Source organism: Bombus pyrosoma, linkage group LG7 (genome assembly GCF_014825855.1).
Source record: "Bombus pyrosoma isolate SC7728 linkage group LG7, ASM1482585v1, whole genome shotgun sequence".
Taxonomy (NCBI): Eukaryota; Metazoa; Arthropoda; class Insecta; order Hymenoptera; family Apidae; genus Bombus; species Bombus pyrosoma.
The window spans coordinates 837,626-865,292 of record NC_057776.1 but is presented as its reverse complement, the minus strand read 5'-3'; the positions used below and the strand labels follow the sequence as shown (position 1 = coordinate 865,292).

Below are 27,667 nucleotides of genomic sequence, written 5' to 3'. Positions count from 1 at the left end.
ATATATATTTTTTTTTATCTTTTAAAATTTAAAATAGTTTTATTTTTCATGCATATCTTATTCTATTTGCATCTTTTATTTGAAGAATGACGAAATTGTACAAACTACTATATATTATGGAATATTGTTAGAAAACAAAAATATTTTTATTTGTAGGATACTATAAAAAGAATAAAAGCACTTTAATGAACATATAAAATAACTATGTATATTAAAAATGCGTTTTACATAATGTATCGTAATATAGAGTCAAGTATTAGATGAAATAAAAATCTCGTAGATACATGATTTTAGATATTTAAACTAAAAATAATTAAATATAAAGGTATTAAAAGAATATATAAACGTGTACCCTGTTACAAACTACGTCTAACCCTAATCGTAAACGTAAAAAATTTACGCTAGGGACGTAAATATGAGGTAAATATGTTTATACCATTTTTCTTAAAAAACCCAGTCTATGTACTGCGTAATGCATGTAATTTACAAATGTATGTAAATACAAGTTTATTCATTATTATGACATAATGTTCTACACATACACAGTACTCAATTTTTTTTTTTTTTTTATGAACACGAATGAATGAGGCATTTGATGCGATGTTACTACTCTAAATTATATTTTAGGATATCAGACTTTTGCTAATAAATGCTTGGCGCTTAGGATAATTTTCTTAGTAACAAACTATCCATATGGTCATGTGCATAAATAGAAACATTTGGCAATCATTTAATCGCGATTTTAATAATTAATATCGAATTATGTTACGTTAACTTAAACCTATCAGACTTTTCTTTTTGAAAAAATAAATGGTAACGATAAAGAAGGAATAACAAACGTTTGTCTGCTGCATTAATATCGCATGTCTTTTCTTTATACATCGTAAAAGTTATTATTACCTATATAATTTCTGTAATCGAAACGAAATTTCGTATTGTTTGTACGAAAAAATTGGATTGCAAAGTGGTTTGTCTTGATTATGATTATTTCTCTATGTACAAATGTTTATAAATATCAAATTCAGATTAATTATAAATTTCACGGATAGTTTTCAAGTATTCAATCAAATTACATTTTTTGCACAATAAAACATGTTACTAATTTAGCATTAGTCAGCTAATAATCACAGATATCAAACATAAGAATATGGCACTGAACTATGCAAATAACCTTGTATTTTCAAACGAGTGAATATATGTGTTATATATAAATGAGAAATAATGATCGACTAAAAGTAAATTAACTATTAGAATTCTTTAATCTCTTTAAAGTTTAACTTCCAAAAGTTACATTTCCTTCTTTTTAAATCTAGAATTTGTACAGCGAGATATATGTACTTTATCCAAACATTTGAGAAAAATAATCGAATAATTTCTTAAAATATATGTTAAATTTTTAAAGCATAAATTATGTAAAGGCGCTATAAATTCGAGTATCGTATTGAATGACGTTTCATGTAACAAAGCTCTATCGTTTTGGTAAGTATACAAAGTCTAAGTACATTTTTTTAATTTTACGTGATGTTTTCGATTTTAACCTGAAATTTTTGAATACATATTACTTTCTCGTGTTTTATTTTAGTAACACGTAAACTAAATAAGTTTTAAATCATAATTAAAAAGTGATGACTAGCTATGTTACTTGCATTGTGATCTCTAAGAGTATATCTATAACAAATAATGCTGCTATATGTATTAAAAGGACAGGTTAAAAAATTGAAGGAAGTTCATTTTTCCTGTTCTATTTTTGTATGACGGTACTGTTATTTCTATGTTATTTGGCAAATTTATTGACATCACATTTTGCGAATTAAGCAGTGCTTGAAATTTGTCAATATTAATCTGGAGGAAATAATTAATCTGGAATAGAAAATGTTAAACTTCTATAGTAAAATATCTTCTTATTTAACATGCAACTTTTTTTATACGGGCTAGAAAGGAGAATATATTTAAATATACATATATTTTATTATGTTATTTGATTTTTAATCTTACCTATCCAAATTCTTTTAAACTATAATGTTGTCATGAGCCAGCTTTTCTCATTTTTCTGAATTTAAATAATTTTGTTCCATCAAACTGAAAAATATAAAATCTAATGTTTTACAATGTCAAAGAGATTAAAGTTAGTAGTAGTTTTATGCACTGCGGTAATTCATACTTTGCTACATAAAGTTTTATGCTGTGAATACATACATGCATGCAATCTCGCAGAAAATTTAATTTTAAAGCTGATAAAGAATATCTTTTATTAGTTTATATAAAAATATCGAGTTGTTTGTACCACATCATGGTGTTTCATGTAGCTTAGCAGAATGTATTCAAAATTATTTGTTAACGTAAATTATCTTACCTTCTATATACGAGTTATAAAATCGTAAAATTTGCATACAATTATTTTGGATTATAATATATTTACAAAATTATATACAAAAGTAATTTTTATCCGATTCATATAAAAGATTTTAATTACGTTATAAATGACGAAATTTTGCTCTAAATGATTACAAATAATAGCGAATTTAATTAAAATCAGGAGAACTATATCAAAATTAACTAGTAGTCTGATAAAATGAAGTATAATACTGCACAGTTTTATACACAGTAAATTACGAACACTAAAGAATTTTCTATTGTTTTAGTATGGAACTGTCTATGTCCGACAAAATATACGTACAATCTGCAAAATGTAAATATCTTCCATGATGCTGCTTAAAAATTTAAAAAAATTACGCTAACATCTTGATCTTCGAGCATTGTACTATACACTTCATCGGTATGTAAATATCTTCCCAGGATAATTTATCTTCTCATCTATACAATATTTACAAGTTTATGATGCCACAGTCTTATAGGAGTAATGTACACTTAATTATTTAAATCTCAGAAAAATTTCTTACAGTAATGAATTTCCATAATGAGGTGGTATCGATCATCGACTAGTCTTTTTACGTTTGCGTTTTGACTCACCGGACGGATTCCACTCTGGATCAACATCGGTGTAAGAATAATTTACTTTAGGAACGTTTCTTTTTGAGCTTCTTGTTTGCCGTAGAGGCGACTGTGTTTTCTTTACCCTTTTATACGTTCCTTCTTGCTCTATCGTTTCTATCTCAAATCGCTTTATCGACGTCACGTCTAATAGATTCACCTCTTCCTGTTGCGCGAATGTTTTAACTGTCCTCTGAAGGCAAGATTCTTGATATATAGTATTACTAGTTTGATCATTTGTCGATCGAAATTGACATTCGATCTTCCTTGCATTTTCGTTCGCGAGATTCTGATGTGACTCGGTATCCTGTACATCTTTGTAATAATTTCTCCTTATCAAATGTGAATTGCAGTGATAGTCACCATGCAGTTCCTGCTTTTTCGTAAGAGACAGTTCGTATTCGGATTTAACGATTTGATCAGACCTCTTCCGTGTATTGTCCAACGCTTCTAAAGCAGCTATAGACATCATAGGCATAGCTGGATAATTGTCTATTTTTTCAGTTTTTATAGCTGTCCCCGTATATGCCATAGCATGCGCCTTCAGCCTTTTCTTCAAAGGCAACTTATTCTCCGCATCTTTTTTAAACGCTCCTTTCTCTGAATCGCACTGTACTCCCAGTTTTTCCAATGACTTATTTTGCAAAAGGTTGTTCTCTATTTTACACAATAATTGATCGTCGTATAATTTTTCTATAACGACTTCATTCTTTGCTCTGTCATGCTCTTGGACGGCAGGGCTTTGTACTGACGAATGCGTTGGCAAAAAATACGGACTACTTTCGATACAAGACACGTGGGTATCCGTCGCTGGGTGTATACATTGTCTGCAATGCGCGACGATATCGTAGGTGCAATTTAAACAGGAGCAATGCGATCTTCCACATGAACTACCCGATTTCGCGTGCGAATGAAGGGAAGTGTTAGCATTAATTTGCAAACTACACGATACTGAGGTGCAATGTTTATGATATGGTACGCATAATTCCCCATTGCCTGCACAATTTCCATAGATCGGTGGTAAGGTAGTTGGATGAGTGGCAGATATATGTAAGGGATGTTGAGCATTAACTTCGTGTGGATGTGAGTGAATTGCATTGAATCCCGGGATCGCGCAGTTCGGCGCGATGTGATTAGAGATATTGAACTCTTGCTTGATATTTTGTCGGAAGGCGAGATTCGATTTTGATTTCCGCTTATCCATCGATTTGCTCATTAAGTTTACCTCCTGATACATTTGCGAGTTGACAGGAAGCATGTCAGTCGATAGCGGTGCTTTTTTTGAATATGCTTTCGTGTCTGCGAAATTCTTATCTTCCGGTTCAACCTTGATCCCTTCTACGGAACACTTGTTCTCTTGATACGATAATTCCTTGTTGTACGAAGTTAATTCCAAATTACACGATGCATAGTCCAGAGAAGCTATAGCTTCGAATTGTCCACAATCTTCAGTTGAAGATATCCAATTTTTCTCTTTTAACCTATTGATCTCCTCGTCGCTAATATGATCCTCCGAATTTTCAACTGCTTTGTTTATAATATACAGATTACTGTTAGGAGACTTTTGCAGCAAGACTATGGTTTCTCCGTTTAGTATTACGTTTGTATTCTCTTTCACGGTTTGCGCATTATTCTCAATGGGGGCGAGATTATGCGTCAGCGCGTCCGTGTCGTAATTTATGCTTGTTTCCGGATGAGAAATGACTTTACACAACTCGCTATCACCGTTTCCACTCTCTGCTTCGTTAGATGTTACTTCTACTCGAAGCTCGACTTTATCTATGGTGTCCTCGGGATAGATGCCAACGATTCTATTGATTATTTCTGCGGATGGATTTTCAAGTAATAGGGAAACGGTATTTGACGAGTCATTTGTATCAGTCTCGTCATCAGTGATTTGATTGTAACACGCATACCTCAAAGATGCGTAATCTTTTACCTTTATTTGGTCGCATTTTACGTCGGATTCGGGCTTTAAATGTGGTATATGCTGTGAAACACTCGCCAACAACGACAGACCATCGATATTGTCTTGTAATTCAGAATCTTGAACGATATATTTATTTTTGGCAACAGTACACACATTTTTTCCCTCTGTTACTTTATATAAATTATTACACTCCTTTGACGTGATTTCTGATGGTACTTTGTCAGATTTGCAAGGAACATCTTGCTTATTAACATATTTGCCAATATTATTATCGCACTTGTCCCCTACAGGCGCCTTAAAGTTTGTATCGATACAAGAATTTTCATTATTTTCAATATTTTCATTCGGGCACGTTGCATTAATTGTATTAGAAATATCTTTCTTATCCGTAGAATAAGATTCGAAAATAGATTCTCTAATATTATCGATGCTTGATTTATTTTCTCTTATATTCTCGTTTATTTCATCATAACTACTGGTTTCTAATTCTGGTCGCGTGCAGAATTCATCTTTCGCTCTGTTTGCACACTTTGATGATTTCGACTCCATTCGCGATTCAAACTTCTTTTGCATTGTCGAAATTTCGACAAGTATACCTGATGATTCTTGCTTCTTCTCATAATCTAATACATTTTTAACAGGAGATGCTTCGACTTTCTGGATTCTTCCAGTATAGATTGTTCCATTTCTATCATTATTTTGCGGCGTAATTAATTCCTCGCGTCTAATCTCGGAATTAACAGTCCTGTTAGAGTAGTCAGATCTACAAACACTTTCACTGAAACAAGTATTATTTAACATTTTGTCGCTCGAGACATTTTGATTATTCTTTTCGAGCTCTAAGTTTTCCGACAATGTTATCCTTTCAGTTACCTCGTCATTAATTACATTAAAATTAGAACGATTAGAACTATCAGCGTTATCTTTGGAATTATACTGAGTACGAATTGCGGTATTATTTACACCTGGGCATTCTGTTTCTAGATCACAGACTTTTTTAAAACTTTCAACTTTTTCGCGTGTTTCAGGCTCTGAGAAAACGTCTGTTTCTGTCAATCGCTTGATCACAGTTTGTTTATTAAAACTATCATTCTCCTTCTCGTCGCTCTGTATATTCGAAATATCTGCATTACTTAAACAATTACCATTAACAACGCTGTTTGAAATTTTTGATACTTGCTTCGTTAGCGGCAGTATCTCGGTTAGAACTGTTTTACTGATCATTGTAGACGCTTTAATATTTACTTCTTTAGTATTGACTTCTGTACCAATCGATTTTCTTATACTTTCTGTACAAGTTATTAACTCTTTGTCGATTTCCATCTTATTTTCATCATTTTTAAGGACGACCGTTCGGCATGTATTAGATTCATTTTTTTCACTAAGACTTTTCGTGGCACATAACGATTGAGAAGAATCTTCCGATCGATGACTAATATTCCGTGAGGTATTTGATGGATGTGTAAGCCCGACATGTTCCTGCCGTTTCTTCTTGTGTGATGCTTTTACCATCTTTAAATCGATATTCTTTTTTGCTTCTTCTAACCATAGTAATTTTCTAGGCTTCCGTTTCTTTATACATTTCTCGAGCACTATATCATTAGTTAAATCAATAATTACAATCTCATTAGACTTTTTACATTTCCTCCGCAAACGATTTTTATTTGATTTAACTGTTTTAGAATTAACATGATCCGTAGAAATATTATTCGAAAAAGTACTTAAACATTTAAAACTAGTTTCTTCTTCCAAATTTAAAGTTTTAAAAGTATTTAGCAAAGAAATAGATTCATTTTTTTTACTTTTATCTGATATAATTGAATTCACGTTATTATATACATATCCTACATCTTTCTTAACCACATCTTCCGACTGACGTGCATGAACATAAATTATTATTAATTTTGTCGTAATTAAGTTATATTATCTTTATGTACACACTAATCGAAGTTTCATAGATTAATTACTACTTTTGTTATTTACATAAAAATAACTTTATGCAGTAATTAGTATAGTTTGGAAAACGTTATAAATAATTTTGGTAGCAATTTGAAAATGATGATTAATAATTATAAATGTGTCAATTGAATATAAAAAGTGTGCTTAAAAAGAAATAATTAGTACATAGATAAATACCATTTTTGAATTAATTCTACTGGACGAATCAATGGGAGTTGCAATTCCGTCCTGGTATACACTTCCATTGCTTTTTCTGCAATATTGTGCAAACATTTCACAATGTTTTTTTATATCAAATTTATGCTGCAATAGAGCTTTTGTAGAATTTGGTTGACTCTTTGGCACTTTTGGCAATACATCTTCTAATATACTTGATGAGAATGTAGATGGCAATGGCCCCAGAGATGCAATTGCAGCAGCTGTTATTTGATCTTTTACAGCCACATTTTCATTTATTTTTCTCCACAAACGATAAATAAAAAAGTAACGAATATACATAATACCTGATTCTGGGTGAATGGGAATATTTTTTATTATTTTTCTAAAAAGGAAAATAGTTGTATATATGTATGTATGTATGTATGTATGCACGTATGTATATAATAAGTATTAATATATATTAATATATATATATATATAGAATAATACCAATAAACGAGAGTAAAATTAAATTTTAATTAAAGTTCTTATTTGGAGAAGTGCGATTTATTAAAAGATCTGATAATTTGCTAAGTAACTGAAAAGAATAAAGGCAATTTATGCAGCATACATAATAATTAACTATTATATAGATTCACTCAAATGTAAAAGTTAATAATAAATTTAAAATATAGCAAGTAAAGTATAGTATAGTATAGTATATATATATATATATATATATATATATATATATATAAAGTGAAATAAGTATGGAATTTTTAACTGAGGCAGTAATCTTATTGCAAATGATAAAACTAATTTATATTTCTTGATTGAATTTTCACAAACTAAAAATGGAATAAAAAAAGTCAGAAATAAACTCTTTTACTTTGTTTTATACTTACGTTATAATTGGATCTAAAATATGATGATAATTGCAACACATTAGTTGTACCTTGATTAAGGTATCTAATAAATGTTCCATGGAATGTTCTGAAAGAGATATATATAAATTTTCTTTTAAGATAACATACAATATTTCAGCATTTTAAATCATTTCTATTTAAATTAATTACTGTAAAATATTTGTGTGAACATCATCATACCTAGATAAACATAAAGACAAGAAGTAATCCTTGCACAAATTTTATCATGATTTTCTCTGCTTTTCCTAGATGCTTTTAGTTCCATATCTATATAGAGAGCTAATAAGTCGGACATATTATTTAAATAACTGAACCTATCATGATCCTAAAAGGTGAAATTTGTTTAGTTTTTAGTAACATAAGAAACAGTTCAGCACACAAAAATATTAAAATTAAGAAAGAAGCTTACCTCAGAAAGTTCACGATAAATATATAAGAACAACATTAAAGTCTCACTAATAGAATCCTTTAATTTTGCTGCTCTTAAAGGCCTTGTGTAACATTCATTTACACTGACACTTACATTTCTGTAAGCAAATTATTTACTGAAACATTTCTCATTTTCTTAATACAATAAAACTGATAAATTTACAACATGCAATCCATTTCTATCCTATCTAAAATTTGCAACTCATACAACTTTTTATATTATTTGATTTATATATAACAAATTTATGCTTAAATATATAATTCATTAATAATTTATTTAAATAATTAGTATGAATATTATATATATGTAAACATATTTCTGATATTAACAGATATCAAACAGATACAAAAATTTAATTATGCCCTGAAGGCATAAAAAGTTTAATAAGTATGATTACAGAATTGTATGAAGTTATTGAAGTTTTCAATAATAAACATTGTTTTTAAAGTAACCTTGATGTGATGTAAAATAATTAAAACAAACAATAATTTTTATAGTATTAGCAGTAGTAGTATTTATTTATTGTGTTGTCCCTTATATAGTAGTATTTATTTATTGCGTTGTCCCTTATGTAGTAGTATTTATTTAGTGCATTGTTCCTTATGTAATAGTATTTATTTATTGCATTGTCCCTTTTGTAGCAGCATTTATTTATTGTTTTGTCCCTTACAACCTCAAAATTTTGTAATAATTACATTTATTTCTATTTTAATGCTTAATAATTTTTATATACATTTTTGATTATTGATATTAATTTATAATTTGAAAACATTTTATACTGATGTTATTGTTATTATATCACTTTCATTTAGAATTGTTCTCAATATGTTTTACAATAATTATTTGATGGATATTTCCTAATGTTTCCCTAATATTTCCACTGATTATAATTTAATATTAAAAAAATTATATCTTTTAAATTCAGGACCATATAGTCACTTCCTTCTTTATATTTTTCGTACCACTTTATTCTACTGCATTCTAATGGTCTTCCTATTACAGGTATTCTTAATAATTTTAATTTGATGTTCATAAAGGAAACACGCTTGTATTATATATATACATTTATTGTATATTATTATATATATAATTACATATATATATATATTTATAATAATACCTAAGTATAATGTATAATATCTAAAGAACTAAGTTATCTACTTTTACTGATTTTTAAACCAGTTCCCAGAAAAAATATTACTGGTAAACTGAAAATAGAGATGATACAAACTTATGACAATATAATCATTACCTCACATAAAATTGCATAAGTTCTGTTAAAGATGCCATACTTTTTTCTGTATATATACACCTGCACATTTTTTTAAACTCTAGGATCCAAGGAAACAGCTCAATAATTGATGGTTTTGATTCATCATTGTTCAATTTTAGTCTTCCATTGTTTTTAACCATTTCCTTTTTGGTATCTGTACATTAATAAATAAATAATTGTTGAAAAAATTTCATTTGGAAACATTTTATAAAAATAGTTTTGTAAATGGTTATGACAGCAACAAACAGATTTTTAAATACATTAAACAATTTTATTTTTTTTTTGTTTTTATTGTTTAAAACAAAATTTCAGTTTTTCTATCCAAATTGAATTTTTCTTTAAAGAACTCATTCGAAAAAAACAAATTTTATCTTGTTCACTTCATAATGTAAATTGCTTAAACATAGATGCCGCACGTATTTAGCACGAATAAAAAGTTTCAAAAGAATACCACAAGCAAATGTACATAATATACTTATATAACATAATAATTGAGGCAATGTTACAGTAACGTAACATATCACATGTAATCAATTTTTGTATTTATTTGAAAATTTATACGTAATAGAAAATATTTTCTTCTTATCGATATTATTGTACACGCACTTATTATGTTACGAGCTCAATAAATATTTTCAGCTACATTTACAAATAGAACTTATGCAGGATTTTCTAATTAATATCAGGAACTCTAATTAATAGAATTATGCAGGAGTGTGAAAAGATTATTTTTTACTAATTACTTAACGTTCTTAAATAATACGAAATGACGATAATGATAGTAACAGAAATCAATGAAATTTAACATTTGAAAGTCGGAGTAGCAGTTTAAACACTCTCTTTATTATTCAATAAAGTGTTAACAAACAATATTTATGGTTTAGTAAATTTATTATGGCTTTATTAAAATTTTTTCAAATTGATGTTTAAAGTTTATAACAGACGTAAGAATTATTTTTAAATAACTTGTATATGTATGTTTGTGAGAATTATACAATATCACCAAGTAATATGTATTCACACAGAGATTAGAAAACATATTGAATTAAAAGTGTATTTAATAAATGATTTAAAATAAATGCGATGAAAAACGTAATCGAGCGGTTAATTCTGGTGTTACACACAAATGCATTATCCACTTAGCACAAGACTGATTCTTCACAGAAAATTTCCGAAACTATCACCAAAAAGTATACGTTTATTTGGAGATTTCATTTGCATTTCTAGAGATTCGGTTGGTAGTCATTGAATTGGCAATGCCAATAAATGTAGCGACAAATCGATCGAATGCGCGTCGAGGAGGTTGCGTGAGAAGACTAGCGTGTTTCTGCCGCTAAACATTCGTAAACAACCGGAGAAAAACACTTTTTAACGAACACGATAACCACATACCTTGCACCCGAGCGTTTTCGTTTTGCATGCTGTTTATTCGCTCTTCCACAACACAATTCATTTTGTTGAAATTTTTCAATAAATGTGTTAATATTTCGTAGAAACGTTTTTCCCTACCAGAGTGTACTTCATGTTAGAGACCGAAGAAACTACCGCGTCCGCGTCTCTCCACATACTGCGCTCTCGGTAACGGCCATATTGACACTGGCATTTGGTGCATCCACCACGAGAGCGCGTCTCGTACACCCCACTGTTACCAAGCTCACATCTATTATCTTACACTTAAAAGCACACACTAAATACCAGAATCATCTTGTATATTCCTTCTCTTCTTAGCTTTTTATTAATGAATTTTTATCACTATTGTTACATGTATATCATTCAATGATATTACGAATTGTCTTAGTTACCGATAACTCTAAGTGGTAAAATTTCGATATTTGGCGTTCTTTGAGGGTTAAAAGCAGCAAGGGTTTAGAAATAAATGGCTGATTCGTCGGCCTTTCAGGTAACTCAGCCAATGGAGACCGAGCAACATGTAGCGCGCAAATCATGAACCGAGAACACCGCCATCCCTACTCCGCAAAACAGCCCAATCAGAACCGAGCAATTAAGTAATTACAACACACGGTTGCTTGTATACATATACGTACATAATTATTTTTTTATGCTTAGTCTGAATGTTTTTTAACAATGTTTCCCGTTATAAGAATTTAATTGCGGTGATAAAATAACACTTAGTCAAATTGAAGATCGATTGTAGTTACACTTAGAGAATATATATGAGAAAGGCGGTAAATGTGGAAGATTTTTCATATCGCACACTTTGACTATTATTTCTTATTTCTAAAAAAGATAAAGATAATTAATTGATTTGATGAACTGAATATATGAGACGCAATGATTAACAAAATTATTAAATTATAAAAAATACATTTGTTTGTTGAATTTGATATATTGTTGTTTTACATATGCAATATAAAAGTGTGTAAAATTTAACTATCAGGAATAGAATGTTTTTAATATTTTAATAATTTATATTACATAGTTTTGTACAGTAGAACATATATTGTACATATTAAATTACAGGCAACACAAATATACGTATTATACTATATATTAAATTATATCTCTTTAAAATAAAGTCGTTGAGATTTAAGCCTTTGTAAACAAAAAAATATAAATTTTTTAACCAATTCTTTAATATATTAACATATTTGTAACATTTCTTTTATATAACATAAGAATGTTTTATAAAACATAATTCCTAGTTTAAGGATACCTTCATGTATATAAAGGATGTGGATACCAATTATGTATTTGACCAAAAAATTTTCGTATTGTAAAGTTAGAAATAAAAACATAAGGAAGAATTACAAAAATTTTCATGTACTTCTGAACTAGAATCCCACAAATGCATTTCAACTAATTTCTTACTCGCTTAAATTTTATGTTGATCAATGGAACAATTAATTATGCTATCAATAATATTCATACACATTGATATTTTTTAGAGAAAAAATGGTAATGAAACTGGTGGTTGGCAAAGAAAAAGTAATGGATCTGAAATCCAACGGACATTTCAATAGCTAAAAATTGATTGAACTGTGAGGTGGTGTGCAAGGGCGCGTGCGCAACAACATCTGGAAAGCTCGGCTTGCTCTTTCGGTTCTTGTCGGCCGTAGCCGCGATCCTCGGTTCCGACGGTGTCGCCTACCTCGAGCTCAGTGAGCCGATGTGTGAGCGCCGCGACGCCCAGAGCAGCCCCGACGTTAAGCGTCGCCGACGTAGGTTCGAGAGGCCACGTTTTCTTTCTCGTCTTCGTCGTCATCGTTGTTGTCGTTGTAGTCGTCATTTTCGTCATCGATTTCTTAGTTGACTTTTTTCGATCGACCATCGTGGTGGCGCACGCGGCTGCACATCGCCGATCGGTTTGGTGCGCGACGAAAAGGGAGACAGAGAGAGACAGAGACGTGTACAGTATATATCTTCCTCTATCCCTCTCTCTTCTTCTCCTTTTATCGGTCTCTTTCTTTCTCTCTCTGAACCTCCACCGCCCTGAGCATTTCTGTCTTTCTCAATCTTGATATTCGTATATGTTCATTCGCTTTCGACACCATCGTCTCTCGCTGTCGCTGCTGTCCTTTCCATCGGTGGTTCACGTGTCCCGTGAATGCGTCGCAAAACGTATCTTCTCTCTGCTCTCTACCGGCGATCTCTCGTTGCTTGGGGAACGTATAGCCACGAAAAGGAAAGGGAATGACCGTGGCCGAGGACATGATCAGCGATGAACCAACAACAAGGGAAATTATATAACACGTAAACGGATACATAAGTACTTACTACATGCATATTCGATCTGTTCTTGCAACAAGCGATTCAATCTGCTACCTATGGATATCCTTCGATAACCGTAAGAAAACCATTCGTAGTCGATGCTTCTTTCACTCCTTCGTTCGAACGTGCTGTTTCTCTGTTTTTTATTTTATTTTCTCCTTTACTTCCTCCTTTATCTTTTATGTTCGTTGTTCTGGGTGGAGTATACAGAAAATAAATGTAGTTGAAGCGAGAAATGGAGATAGGGGATAATGTATCGTGAATGTGAGCGGAAAGAGGGGAATACAAGACAAAAGATACGCATAGAGAGAGAAAGAGGTAAAAGCGAGAGAAAATGTGATTGAGTGCGCGGGTGAACTATGGGAAAAAGGAGGGGAGAGAGGGGAATGAGACTATTGGGAGATGATATATATATGTATGTATACAGAGTGGTTGTATGAAACAGAAGGGGTGCATGACACGGATGAATGAAGATAGCGATGCGCTTCGACACTGTTTCACGAAGATTCTTCCAAATTACGATAAAGCAATGATTACAACTTTTACGACGCTCGAGTTTACTTGATATCATGTCTATCTTCGCGGAATTTTTTAACAATCTTCGCTGATAGATCAAAGAACGTACATCATGTATACCAACAAAAGATATCGTTTGAAAAGCATTCACTGAATTATTATATTCGACTCAAAAGTTCCCTCCCTAATAGCACTGGAGCGAACGGTTACCTTTTTTCCTTCCCTGTTCAAATTTCGCCTTCAAGCACATATATATGTAAAGTTTACATATATCATTTAAATGGCGATTAAGAATTTTATTCAGGTTCGACCTGTTGATTCTGCGGAAAATGCTTGTCGTTATGCGAGGCATGCACGTTTAGTAATTTACCTGATGTTATCAAATCGGAATATACATACTATAGGCAACGTGTAAGCACACGATGTTATACGTTTAAAGTGGATTCAACCACCACAAGATACGCTCAGGGTGCGCTCTGTTGAATGAACAAAAATGTATACTCTAATTAAACGTTAAACGGTCCTAATTAATTCACTTTATCTGCCCTGGATCATCTAATCGATTAAATTGATCGTTATAATACGAAAAGAAATATTTTATAATATTAAATATATCATCGTTATAATATTTTTATCAGTTTTTAATAATCTCATTCTTTATTTATAGTTTTATGCCTTCAATTTTATAATAAATTTTCCAATGATTTGTTTTATGAATAGGAATTTAAAATATTTATGACAACTCTTTTAATAATAATTAATTAAATCGCTATAATACAAAGAAACATTTTATTGCAAATGTTGTCATTATGATATTTTTGTAAATTTTAATGATTTTATCCAAATTTGCTTATAGTATCACAGTTTCAATTCTACAATTAAACTTCCCAATGACTTCTTTTATAAATATGAATATATACAACATTTATGGGTACTGTTTTTGGTGCGAAAGTTTACACGAAATCATAAAATCGAGAAGTTGCACATTACGGCTCGTTGGATCGTTTCCATATTATCGTCCACGCCATGTACGAGCATTTTTGAGCAAATAAAACCTTTATATTTGCACAACTGTTAACCGGTATAAAATGTAACTCGTAAAACGCCAAATTCGTGGAAAGAAATTTCACATAGTTGTACGTAACTTTATGGTACGATACATTGCACTTTACATACGGTGTATTTTCAAATAAATATAACATAAAACAGTTTGTAAACGGCGTGGAGCAACTGAGCCCGAGATACAGAATATTCCTTCATTGTTTTCCAATTTATGATCTCATCCTGCCATATTTCTATCAATATGAAACTGCGAAGAAGAGATATAAAAATTAAGAAGATACACATAGAATGATTCCTCTGAAATTCAAGGTTACAAGAAAATTGGAGGTTATTTAAAGATCAAAATCAAAATTCTTCTATTGATTTAGAACACATGTTTGAAGTTTATACATCCGGTGTTTAAGTAAAATCGTGACAATTCAATTTACTGAAAGTATAGATGGAGTCACTGCAACAATGTTTTCAGTACCGTAACGTTACAGTATGTAAACATCTGACATATAAAAATTCACTTCTAACACTGATATAAATTGTAAACATGCGAAATGTGGGACAATAAGATATTCTGAACATTAAAATATAACATTTTAGTAATTTTTTTGTTTTTCCATTAATGTTTAATTTTTAAAGATAGTTTGAAGAACAATAAAATCCACGATTTATTAATATTTTTAAACGAAACCAAATTAATGGATAAATTAATTTCATTTGATTCTTTTATTTGTTGATTTATTTGCATTGATTAATTAGCGATCACAATCAAATCAGATAAGTTATACAATTGTTGATTCTTCGAATCGATATTTTAGTAATTATCGTACGAATATCGTAAATCTCATGATTACATAAAAAATATGGTCATTTCAAATAAATATAAAATAATTCCAACCAAAAAGTATAAAAGAAATCTCACGATTCATATAAAAAAAATATATTTTAACATTCGAAATAATTAACTACATAAATATTACACAAGACGGAAGTATCATGCTGCTTATACCTAATTCGCTAATATATCGAAACTTGAAGAATGTCGATCTCGTCATTCGGCAAAATGCCATTATCCAGTTATGCGATTTTTTAATTACTTTAAGCGGCGTTTATTCAATTTACTCGAATAAGTTGAAATTCGCATTTATGTAATCAGACTTATGTTCCTCTTCATCACAAGAAGAACAACGAACACCTTTTTAACCTTCTAGATTATCGAATAGTTTCATGTGTAGAGCCTTTTGCTACGTCGGTTCGAGACGGAAATATAAAACCACATTTAAGAATTAGATGATAGTTTGTACGTAGGAGTGAAAATGCACGATAGAGAACGCGAAGAATCCGTTCAATTTCTCGTTGCTCACTTTGAATGTCGATACGAATACTCACGGCAGTGAACCGGTTACCTATCGTTTGTGAAACATTACCACGAAGAAAATACATATTTCTGTGTGGATCATACGTGTTGCCGTGTTACTACGGGACTAAAGCATAGACGATGAAAGTTTATTAGAATAAATTCGTGCGTACAAGATTCATTGCTGGACGACATCTATATGGTGAGTCCTACTTATTGATGGTATATATGTTGTCCTTTTAGAATTAGTCGTTGTTTTATAAATTTGAAATTTTGTGCTGGTTGATTAAAGAATAAATCAATGGTAAATTTTTATTCGTTGGTTAAAATATTAATCTCAGTGTTTATCATTTGCACTCGTTCTTAAATGAAATGTTTGTTCCAATAGAAAACTGCATGTTTCGATGTTCTATATGTTTGTAAATATAAATGAAATTTGAGGGTATACTCTGTATTATCCGATAATTGAGAATGATATTCTAAAGCCACATAATCTATTAAATTTCGTAACCCGTAATATGTTTCGTATACACGTGCTGCAGTGTGTAATTTATTTAATCGAAACCAAAGGTTTGCAGATATATTCGTATAAATATATTTCGGTGAATAATTACAGTTTCATCGAAAACAAAATTTATTCCACGTCATTAATAAACCATGATTTGATACATATTTTTCACTTTCGTCGTTGGAACTTTTAATCTTTTTATTATAATTGACTCATACATGTAGTATTAGGTTGCGGATGTGTACGCTTTTATAAGAAATTTAAAGATGCAAAATATACCAAATAGAATACTTTACATAGAATATGTAAAAATATGTACATAAAATATCCAAAGTATATTATTCGTATTATTATTATTTAGTGGATGAAATAAATCTATGCTTAGGTTTTATTTTTTTAATTATATTCATAAAAGTATGGATTTGTAGTATTGATTTTAATTAACAATTGAAGTTAGATTCGAGTTAGATTACTTAATTTTTATTTTTATTGTATATATACACACACACATACCTTACGCGATAAATATCAAAAATCATTTTATCTCCTAAGATACAGAAAATAAATCAAAATGACGTAAGGACTATTGTGTGTCACTGTTATATGGTTCAAAAATATTGATTTCGAGTTAATGACTTTTATTTAAATATCTTAAAAAATATCATATATCTCAAAAGTTTAGTTCAACTATAAAAACACACATAAATGAGAAATATAATATTTGAAATTAAACTTTAAATGATTTGAATATATTTCTTTATTTTATATTTTTTGTATAATTATATCATTAATTTAATATTTGTACAGCATATCACCTGAAATAACTCGCTATCTACTAACCTTAGCAAAAAATGTTTGAAGTGAAATTATTTATTATACAATTGTCCTCATTTGTATGTATCCTATTTTGATTTTGTGATGTCTTATATTTTTTTCAGATATCAAGTTGATCTGGAGATTTTTTAAGTCACCCTATATTTTTTATACTCCGTTGTAGAAGGTTGTGAATTCAACGACCTATAATAAGATGACCTTTAGTTGACCTTGTACCTCAAAATGAAATGAAATTTTGTGAGAAGTAACTTACTTTCCGTGTTTCCGTTTAAAATAGATTTATAGTGAATTATGTCTCATATGTACACTGCAAGCCGTTCGTGTTTCGTATAGACGCGACATTACGTTGCGTCGTGCCGTTTGGGAAAATGTCGACACATGTATGAACGGCCACAACTTTGAACATCTACTTTAAATGCAAACATTGATAGTAAGTTACTTTTCACAAATTTTCGTTTCGTTTTGAGGCTCAAGATCAACTAAAGGTCGCCTTATTATAGATAGTTGAATTCATAATCGTAACCTTTTTAATGGCTATAATGGAGTACAAAAAAGGTTAGGATAACTGTTAGAAAACCCAAGGTCACCTTGATATCTCAGAAAATACAAGGCACTGAGAAATCAAAATATATTCATCTGATCAGGCTCCTTTCATCAGGCTCATTTCACTTCAGATAATTTTTGTTAAAGTCAGTAGATAACGAGTTATTTCAAGTAACAGTTCTTATTGGCTCGTTCTGTATAGGTATCACGCTTTAATCAAATCAGGTAATAATCATTTTACTTATTAAAACAATGATACGCGTTGAATGTTGAAGATTAGATAAATGCAGTTGTCTATATTTCTGAATATTATTTTGCGTCTCCATTATTTGTATTATTATACATATATCGTTTTATTTAGTCACTAAATAATCTATTTACAGTAGTAAATACTTTTTTTCGTTAGAACGAGGAATTACAAACAATTATAATCTTTTCTCTCATGAGCAATGAAAAATTCACTTGAATATAATTGGATATAATGTGATGTATAACGAGTAAAATTTTCATTAAGCATTTTATCAATTAAAATTTGTTCTATTTAATTTCTCAAAGAGAAACTTCGTGAGCAATTTATTCATAAGAAGTTTTGGTATACTTTTCTTTACAATGCATTAGAATGAATATAATTTTTTAAATTTTTTACAAAAGATAAAAAAAAATTACAGAAGTTATAATTTTCTGTTAACTTAACATTATATAAACAGTGTTTTACCTATATTTTGATTTTGTTCGAGAGCATCGATAATTTATTTATAGTAAAATAGCAATTGATGTTTTAATAACAAATCATTGAAATACTCTCATGATGCATTGGAAAAGTTATTAAAATTTATGGTAATTATTTCGAGTTTACCCTCAACACCAATTTCGATGATATTTTAATATGTTATAAAATTCAACATTTGGAACAACTTTGTCCTGTCACGAAAACGTCAAACTCTCTTAGTTTACTTGCAAGATACCTGCAGAAATACGAAAATATGCGAGATACTTGCAAAAAACTGTCAGCAGTATCGGCATCACACACGGTAAATTTTACTTATAATTGTGCGTCCGTGACAGTGCCATCTCACGGTGGCCGGATAAGATGGCAGCTAACCCAAAGCTACATAAACTATAAACAAAAGATAAGAATTAGGTTAGGTTAGGCGTTATTTTATCCGGTTATCGTAAAGCGAGTTTCGTGCGGACAGATTTTCGCGAATATCTTGAAAACTAAGAGAGTCCAACATTTTCATGCAAGGAAGAAGTTATCCCAAATGTTGACTTTTACAACATGTTCAAAAATTACTAAATTCAACGTACAGAATAAACTTATGAATAATTATTAAATTTATACGTTTAATTTCTAATTCTTTCTTTTCTTTTCTTACTTCTCAAATTCAGGTGGAAAGATATAAGTATAAGCAACTATTTTAATTGACATAAACAAAATCAAATAAAACTCTTAATTAACGCAAAAAATTACTTGAAACTAATTATGTACGTATATGCAATATATACTACTAATGTTACTTTATTATCTTCACGACGATAGAGATAATTAGATATTTCATTTCTGTTTATTGGTTCAATCCTCTTGAACATCTTTTCTACCATATTATCATTGCTATAATGCATGATATGAAAGCATTAAATCTTCAATGATGAAGCTCAAGTTGCTTTCCAGAATAATCGAGTAGAAAGCAATGATGTAGGGTATAAATTATAAATGAAAGTGAAGTCAATGAACTCATATAATCCTAATCCGTGAATATATTTATCGATTCTTTACCGCTATGTATACTCTACAATTATACTATCATCTAGACTACCGAGTTAAATGGAAGAATATCACGAATACCCTGAATTTACAGTTCAAATTCCTGTGTAGTTTTCAATTCAGTTTCCATAACTATACTTTTGCTTAAAATACTTTATATTTGAAATTAAATTATTTGATTATATTGTCCTCAAGAAATGATTAATTTTTATGAAATATAATATTTTTCCAGTAAATAAAAAATATCTGAAGGATATTCTTTTCTTATGATTAACTTCTTTACTTTTTACTAATGACAAATATTCTTTGATTATGACTAACATTCCTCTAATATTCATTTTAAGCAATATTTGTTTGTAGTTTAATAAAGATTTACTGATGTAAATCAACTACAAAGTTTTAAAAATATGATTTTTTGCAATTGATATAAATCTTCTAAATAAATAATTGATTGAATGTTTATAAATCAATTTTACAGTTTATCGAAAAACTCGGATAGAAGCAGCATTTTTAAAGACTGAAAATCTTTCCAACAGACTAGTGAAGATTTATCGGTGGATTAAAAAGAACATCTGCTACAAAAGTAACACAGGAAACCATTTGTATCAAGAAGAGAATTAATATCAGATTTGAATGTTTATTTTGATAACTATTATACGTATGTTTAAAAAAAAACTACATTTTCTCTCATTTTTAAAAAGATAACTTACCGTCACCTGTTAAAACATTACATAATTCTTTATTTCTTTAAATTGAATTTCAGAATATTTGTATCTACAATTTTAGTTTATTTTTAAAAACAAATTGATGAAGCAGAAAATATCTTAGGCGAATTGTATATTGCGCTGTTTAGATATTAGCACGATTTCTTTCGAATATCTGATAAACATCGAAAATATCTTTCGCTGACTTTTATTTCCCTCTATAAATAAGTAATATTTATGACAATAGTACGTTAAGTCTGACTCACATTAAATTTACGACTGAAGCAAAATAGAAATATTTTCCTATTAAAAAAAATAACAATAAGAATTATGCAATTCCTATATATCTTGTGTTTCTATATCTTTACTAAAAATATTTTCAGTGCATATTATAATCTTATACTATTAATCAAGGGGTCATACAATCCTGTAGGCTTAAAAGAATACGGTAAATTTTATATTTTTCTTTACTCTCTACATTCATATTTGTTTTATTACACAAAATTACAAAATGACGAAGTGGTACAACATTATCTGATTCCACATCTAGCGGAACTTTGTTCGCTTGCACACAGCAACGAATGTGATTGGGTTGAAGAAAAGTAAAAAATTTTGTGCGAACATATACAAAAATTCATTACCTTCAATGTGGTGTATGATTTCTCCATAATTTTGAAAAATAAGAAAACGAATACTTATTGACGAACAAATTTTATTTTTCGTTGAAAAAGATTAACTTTAATATTTATAAAAATTTATAAAAATTCTACGGACTAAAACTACATTATAAAAATTATATTTATAGATTATAAATATAATTTAGAAGAAATTATAAACTACAACCTAGATTATATTATAAGATAGATAATATAGGATGGCGTGTAAAAAATTCAAGTTAATCGGCTGAAGAGTTTTGGAAATCTACTGGGAGCAAGGTGGAAAAATAACGTTTAAGGTTTTAAATTAATCTTTCTCTAAAATAAAAAAAAATGCATTCTTATTAAGACTTATAATTGCCCTTTCTTAGGTTCTCAAAATATCATTTTACCAAAGTATTATACAAATATTAAATTGTAAAAAATGCAAGGAAAATAAGATTTCGATATTTTAAAGGCGCCTGGTTTTCTACTCCCTTGATCCAATTTTGAAATATGGATTAATTAATGTTGTCTTAATAGAGAAACGTAATTGCGAGAAATTTACATAAAGTCATTTCAAAACGCTACTTTATCATTACATTAGATTATTCTATTTACTTTAAACCTTTTTCTGCCTAAATATTATTCAATTATGAACAAATATTATTATCTAATTGTTTTCATGTTATTTTACTATTTTGTAATTCTCGCATTAATTTATCTCGATAAGAAAAATGTAGTATAAAGCAAAATCTAATACAAAATTATTTTATAACGGTAGGAGCTATCCTGCAAATTTATTTCAATCTCTCCTTATCTAAATTTCATTTAATTATATACCAAGAGATTTCAGTATCTGGTTATCTTCATATCGTTTTACTTTTTTATTTTATCGTTCCATAGACAAGAGTCCCATATATCAAAAGTTTATAGAGAATTACTTAAGTTTTATGTAATTATCAGCGAATTGAAGTGCTAGATTACCTTATATCAGATTTAAATTGTTAGTTCCATAATCTTAAGAAAATTGGAATATGACATTTAATATTGTACAACTCTTGGTCTTTAATTTAATATTTTTCTGAATCTGACACTTATTACACGGTGGACTTCACGAAAAGGGGTTCTCTTTTCACGTTTGTGAATCGATTAAAAAGGGTCTAGCAAGCTAGGTTTACTTCAACGCCTATCAATCTCTTTAATGCACACCATCGCATTGTTGTAACACGCCATGATCAAAGGAACTGATAGGTGATGTGTATTCAAGCCGCATTTCTTGAGAGCACAGCTTCATCTTAAGCTTGACGGCATTAAAATTGCCACATGAAATCCTATTAAAACAAATATTGTACGCAAGCAGAGTATGTAATACTGGTACTTTTCATGATCAGAAGCTTACTACATGGTTTAAGTATAACCAGATTATTATTTTAACAATGTGTACGTGAACTGTAGGATAACGTAAGACTTGAGTTACCTATATAGACATAAACATTTTTTAAATGTAATCTTATTTATTTTTGTAACGAGAAGTAAAGGAATTCTTTACATTTCAGAAGTGTTCGATATAATCGTTCTTTTTTAATTTTTTAGATGATGGAGTATATTAGATATCACTGCAGAATATATTTTTATAGGAACTATTAAATAAAATAAAACTATTATTCAGTATTATTTATGTTTAAAATAAATTAATAACATTATTTATAGTTAAAGAATATAGCGCCACAGCGGTTTATAATTCTGGTGTCAGTTATATCTCTAGGGTGACATACTAAAGAATCCAATATAATAGAACAAAAATTATGAATGGAATTTTCAATATGTCACAAAAATTATGCTTTTTTAAAAAAAATATATAATATTAGATAGAACTATATATGTACTTCGCTTTAATATTTTGTAGTAAGCTGGTATAATATGCTAGCAGAGTACGTAATCTGCTGGATATTGCTCTATATTGGTGGTATAGTATACAATTAGATAAATTATAATTAATAATGTGTAACCTAATTCCACATCCCACAAAATGTCCTGTACGTAACCGGTTTATAATTCAGTTATTAACATCAAATGTTTGTAAGTAAATATTATATGTACGTGGAGTATAATGAAATTTAAATTATTCCCGTTGATATTGAAAGTAGTAAGAAAAGAACAACTAAAAAAGCATTTGGTAATGATAGGAACAATCTTTCTAATATCAGAGCTAATTTCTTACTAATATTAAAATCTGTTTTGGTAGAGATTTTTAAAGAAAAATATTTATTACTCCTTTTAATGTTGAATTAATATCAATGGAAATATTCAGATTTCTATTGTTAGTGGGGCACTTCGTATGTAAAAAATTAATTATTTATTAAAAAAAAATCTGTTCTAAAAATATTTATTACATCTATAAAGAAATTTCTAGAAATATACAAATTTTGAATTCGAGAAGTTTAATATGTCTATAATAGATGTTAGTCATGACAAATTATAATCATTGTTTGTCAGTACTTTACAACATTAAATTAATCTATGAAGTCGATATCACACGATAAGTACACTTAGCGATTTAAGATCCACCAACTTGGTTAATAGAGAGTTCAGAAAAATAAAATTATTTATATTATAAGTTACTTATTAAAAATGTATCATTTTAAATATAGAAATACATACTATAACACAATTATTACGATACTAATATCTTTATTATAATATTATAATTTATTATTATAGCTTGTACCTATTTATAATTTTTATTATACAATTTGTTATTCTCATATTACTAATCGAAACATAAAATAAAGATTTAATTCTATGTACATATATTTAATATTGATAACAAAAATATGTTTCATATATAAACATATTTCTTTGAAGTTGTTATACATATTAGCATAAGAATTAAAAATAGATTACATATTAAATTAAAAAAGTAATTATAAAATTTATTATAATATAAATTTTGTTTTTTATAACGAATAAATTTTGTGTTATGATTACCTTCAATTATCAAAAAAGCAATATTAATATTTATTAACTTTTACTAAAAATAAAATTCAAAATAATCCTTATAATTTTGAAAAATTACCATCATTTTTGTCTTTTTTAAAATAATTTATTATAATAAATAATCGTATATTTTTAAAAAGTAGTATGTTTGTGCGTCTACTATATTATGCTATAAAATCTGTTTATCTAATAAATTTGACGAATTCGATGAAAACTTAAACCGATAAGATTTCATACAAGTCTGTTCATATTCCAGTATGTATAAAGTTTCTGATCGTGTCACATCTCGTAACTCTCGTTTCTTTGTACTTTTTAAGTCAACCTTATTCAAATGGCCAACGACATAAAGAACTCCATATAGATATTTGAGTGCCACATGAGCTACATATGTAAATAGATACATATACGGATTCTTCAATTTCACATCACATTTACTATAAAACGATGAAATGTTCCAGCGTCTTGATGTTCCTTCCGCTTCATTGCCTTTCACTGTTCATTGATTGCATATCAAATTTGTGAACAGTATATTAATTCTATTCTTTTATATTTATGCAGAAAAGATTTGAACTATATTGCTTTTCAATAACTAATTTTTTTATATACAAATCACATGCTGCATAATACGTAAGATAACGCAATATTTAAAATATATATTCAAAATAAACGATATAAATGTAGATCAATATTTTATAATTCATCAATATTTTAATATTCAATATTTTATAATTATATAATATTCTTTTAGTATTTATTATTATTTAATATTTACTTCATTTATCCTTTCTAGCATCGAGGAGCTTTAGTTTTAAATTCTTATATCTGCTTTTAACATTATTTTAATACAGAGATCATAAATAGGTAAATGAATTAATAATAATGTAAAATATATTAATCTAGATAGATCCATGCATTTTGTTAATTTAATTAATAAAAACTTTAGTTAAAAGTAACATTAGTGGACTCACCATTTTTAAAGTTCGCGCCATGCACATATAGCCGCACGTGGTCCATCAATGGGTGATCTAACCTCAAATACACACTTCACACATTGACACATCGTACACACGGTGACATACGATCGATATTTACAGTCGATATTTGCTTCGGCTTATAATGACTTTCTCCTCTAAATATCCACCACGCCACTGTATACTACATCGCTGCTTGTCACGTTATCGCATTCGATTCATTTGTTTTCATTTTACATTTTTTCTTTCGTAAAATCACTTTCTCGTTTGTAACTATTTTGGAGGACATTTTGGTTGCGACAGTTTTTCTACGAAGTTCACTGATAACTTATAGATAATCGATGTTGTCGGTTCAGACTACCTCACACACCAGAAAAGGTCTTAAAGAGCTTTACTCGTTTGAAGGTCATTTGCCGCTTAAAGGAGATATAACAGTTATCGGACAATTACAATTTGCAGTTCAATACCGGAGAAACCAATAGATGTTCTCGCGAGTTCGTTCGTTTTGTTTCGCCGACGTGATCAGAATCAACGTGCTCCGAATCGATAACTTTGCTCCGAGTGGCCGCGATATTTCTTAGAAAGAGGTTAGGTCTTGTTGGGAATGCAATTTTATACGTAATATAAGCATGATCCGGGAACAAAAACCGCGATTCGTACATACATATGCGTGGAACCACGGCGTAGAATAGAAGTTTGTGCAATGTGAAATGAGCAAAAGTATCGAGTTCGTGATATCGATCAACAGATTCACACGTACACCACGCTTAATACCATTCGTATCTCATTCCACGAGTACACTACTTTGGTAATTAACTCACACAGAACTCGCGGTATAAGTCGCTCAGGGCCACTAATACCAAGACTTAACGTAAGAGATCTCGGTTGCTGTTTTTATCACAATGGAACCCGTTCACCACTTGAAAGATACTCACCGACAAATAACGGTTCGATCGGACCTTTTTGAACAGACGGTCATCGATCGACTGTTTCTTTCCCGAGGAGTCCAATATTCGTCACTGTCTGTTAGTCACGACTCGCGATTGCTTCCAAACAAACGCAACGTGTATAATGATACGCCTTCATATGTATTGTGCCAGTGTTTCTCACGCTCATTGGATAGTGGCGACCAAAAGCTTAGTAACATGCTACGATGAGTAAGAAAAATGGAATGCTTCCCTGATTGTCACCAACTTATATGTTTGTTCGGTGCATTTTTCTTTTTTTTGATATTTTTCTGTTTGCGCTTGCTATTGACTCACTTTGTCGCGTGCGATTGAAAGAATATTTGGTTACGAAATCGTAGGATTTATATACACGTTATTTAGAGAGGTAAACAGAGATGGAGCTATAGCGTAAATGGTTCGGATCAGGTTAAACTTATATCAGTGTAAAGCAGGATTTCTTTGCTTTAAGAATGCAATCCTTTCTTTTTAAGGCAATGGAAATACATTTATAATTTATGTAACAAGGTTTCAAGTAGACTATCGCTTTGTGAATTTTTACATTTCAACTAGGTAATTAAGTATCGTTCTATATCTACATATATATGTACATACCTATGTACAATATGTATACTATAAAATAATATAATAGCTTTTAATTTTATATTTATTATAGGAATGAGCATCGTAACAAGAACTTTTGTTACAAAAAAAAAAAAGACTAAAATATGTTAGTAAGATATCATTTGTTGGTTTATGTATGTATATCTAAATTGAATTAAATTTGCAATATTATAATTTAAAAAGTAGTTCAAAGAAACTATTTCGCCAATTTAGATTTAGTTATTATGACTATAATTAAATGTACAGCCTATTTCGTCTTGATTCCATCAAACAGTGTCAGCATATTCTATGATTAGAAATAAGAAAAACATTTTATATAAATGTAGGGTCGTAAATGTTTTATTACGGAGTTATAACAAGAATATCAAAATCATAAATGACTGGTTGTTTGTTTGATTCTGCACAAAAATGTTGTCAGTGTTGTATTTAGAAGAACGGACCACACTTTGAACAAGAATTTCAGTAAACATCATCAATCGATCGAAAAATAATCCAGTCATTTTGTCATTTATAATGTATAATTTCTGTATTTTTGTTATAATTTTCTAATAAAGAATTTAAGACCGTATTGTTATAATTACAATTATTTAATAATATTCATTATTAACAATTAATTGCTTTAAATGAGTAAATTTTAACGTTTTCTTCGATTATACGTAAATGTTAAATGTTATTGTCAATTTCTGTTTCGAAAATATCTCGATTGAACTTTGCAGCCATAATGTAATGTGAACAATGGAAATGCATCAGTGGTCAAACACTCGTGCACTCGTGTGTAATAATACGTATTTCTGCACAAATGACTGCTTCTGTGATACCTGTCGTATGCATAGAAAT

At 29.4% G+C, this 27,667-nt stretch overlaps 2 protein-coding genes across 13 annotated transcripts in view; one reads left to right on the top strand and one right to left on the bottom strand.

Moving 5' to 3' along the window:
- The window catches only part of LOC122568870, a 30,611-nt gene extending 3,805 nt beyond the window's left edge, over positions 1–26,806 (bottom strand). The window contains exons 1-9 of one of the 11 annotated variants that reach the window (XR_006317229.1): positions 11,040–11,722; positions 9,627–9,801; positions 8,354–8,471; positions 8,125–8,269; positions 7,924–8,011; positions 7,058–7,421; positions 2,354–6,793; positions 1,996–2,079; positions 524–1,860 (exon numbers count right to left, since the gene is read on the bottom strand). Coding sequence is in view for 6 of the 11 variants with exons in the window: in XM_043729110.1 (XP_043585045.1) it covers positions 2,933–6,793; positions 7,058–7,421; positions 7,924–8,011; positions 8,125–8,269; positions 8,354–8,471; positions 9,627–9,801; positions 11,040–11,100 (4,812 nt within the window). In the remaining 5 variants the exon portion in view is untranslated. Of the gene's footprint in view, positions 1–523; positions 6,794–7,057; positions 7,422–7,923; positions 8,012–8,124; positions 8,270–8,353; positions 8,472–9,626; positions 9,802–11,039; positions 11,723–13,382; positions 13,570–25,259 lie in introns of those variants that run through there. The other 10 variants (XR_006317230.1, XR_006317227.1, XR_006317228.1 and 7 more) reach the window with 10 other exon arrangements.
- Positions 12,206–27,667, top strand: part of LOC122568882 (RYamide receptor-like) — a 349,767-nt gene continuing 334,305 nt past the window's right edge. Inside the window, exons 1-2 of one of the 2 annotated variants that reach the window (XR_006317233.1) lie at positions 12,206–13,452; positions 16,340–16,504. The gene's annotated coding sequence lies outside the window, so the exon portion shown is untranslated. The remainder of the gene's footprint in view (positions 13,453–16,339; positions 16,505–27,667) is intronic. The other variant, XR_006317232.1, reaches the window with a different exon arrangement.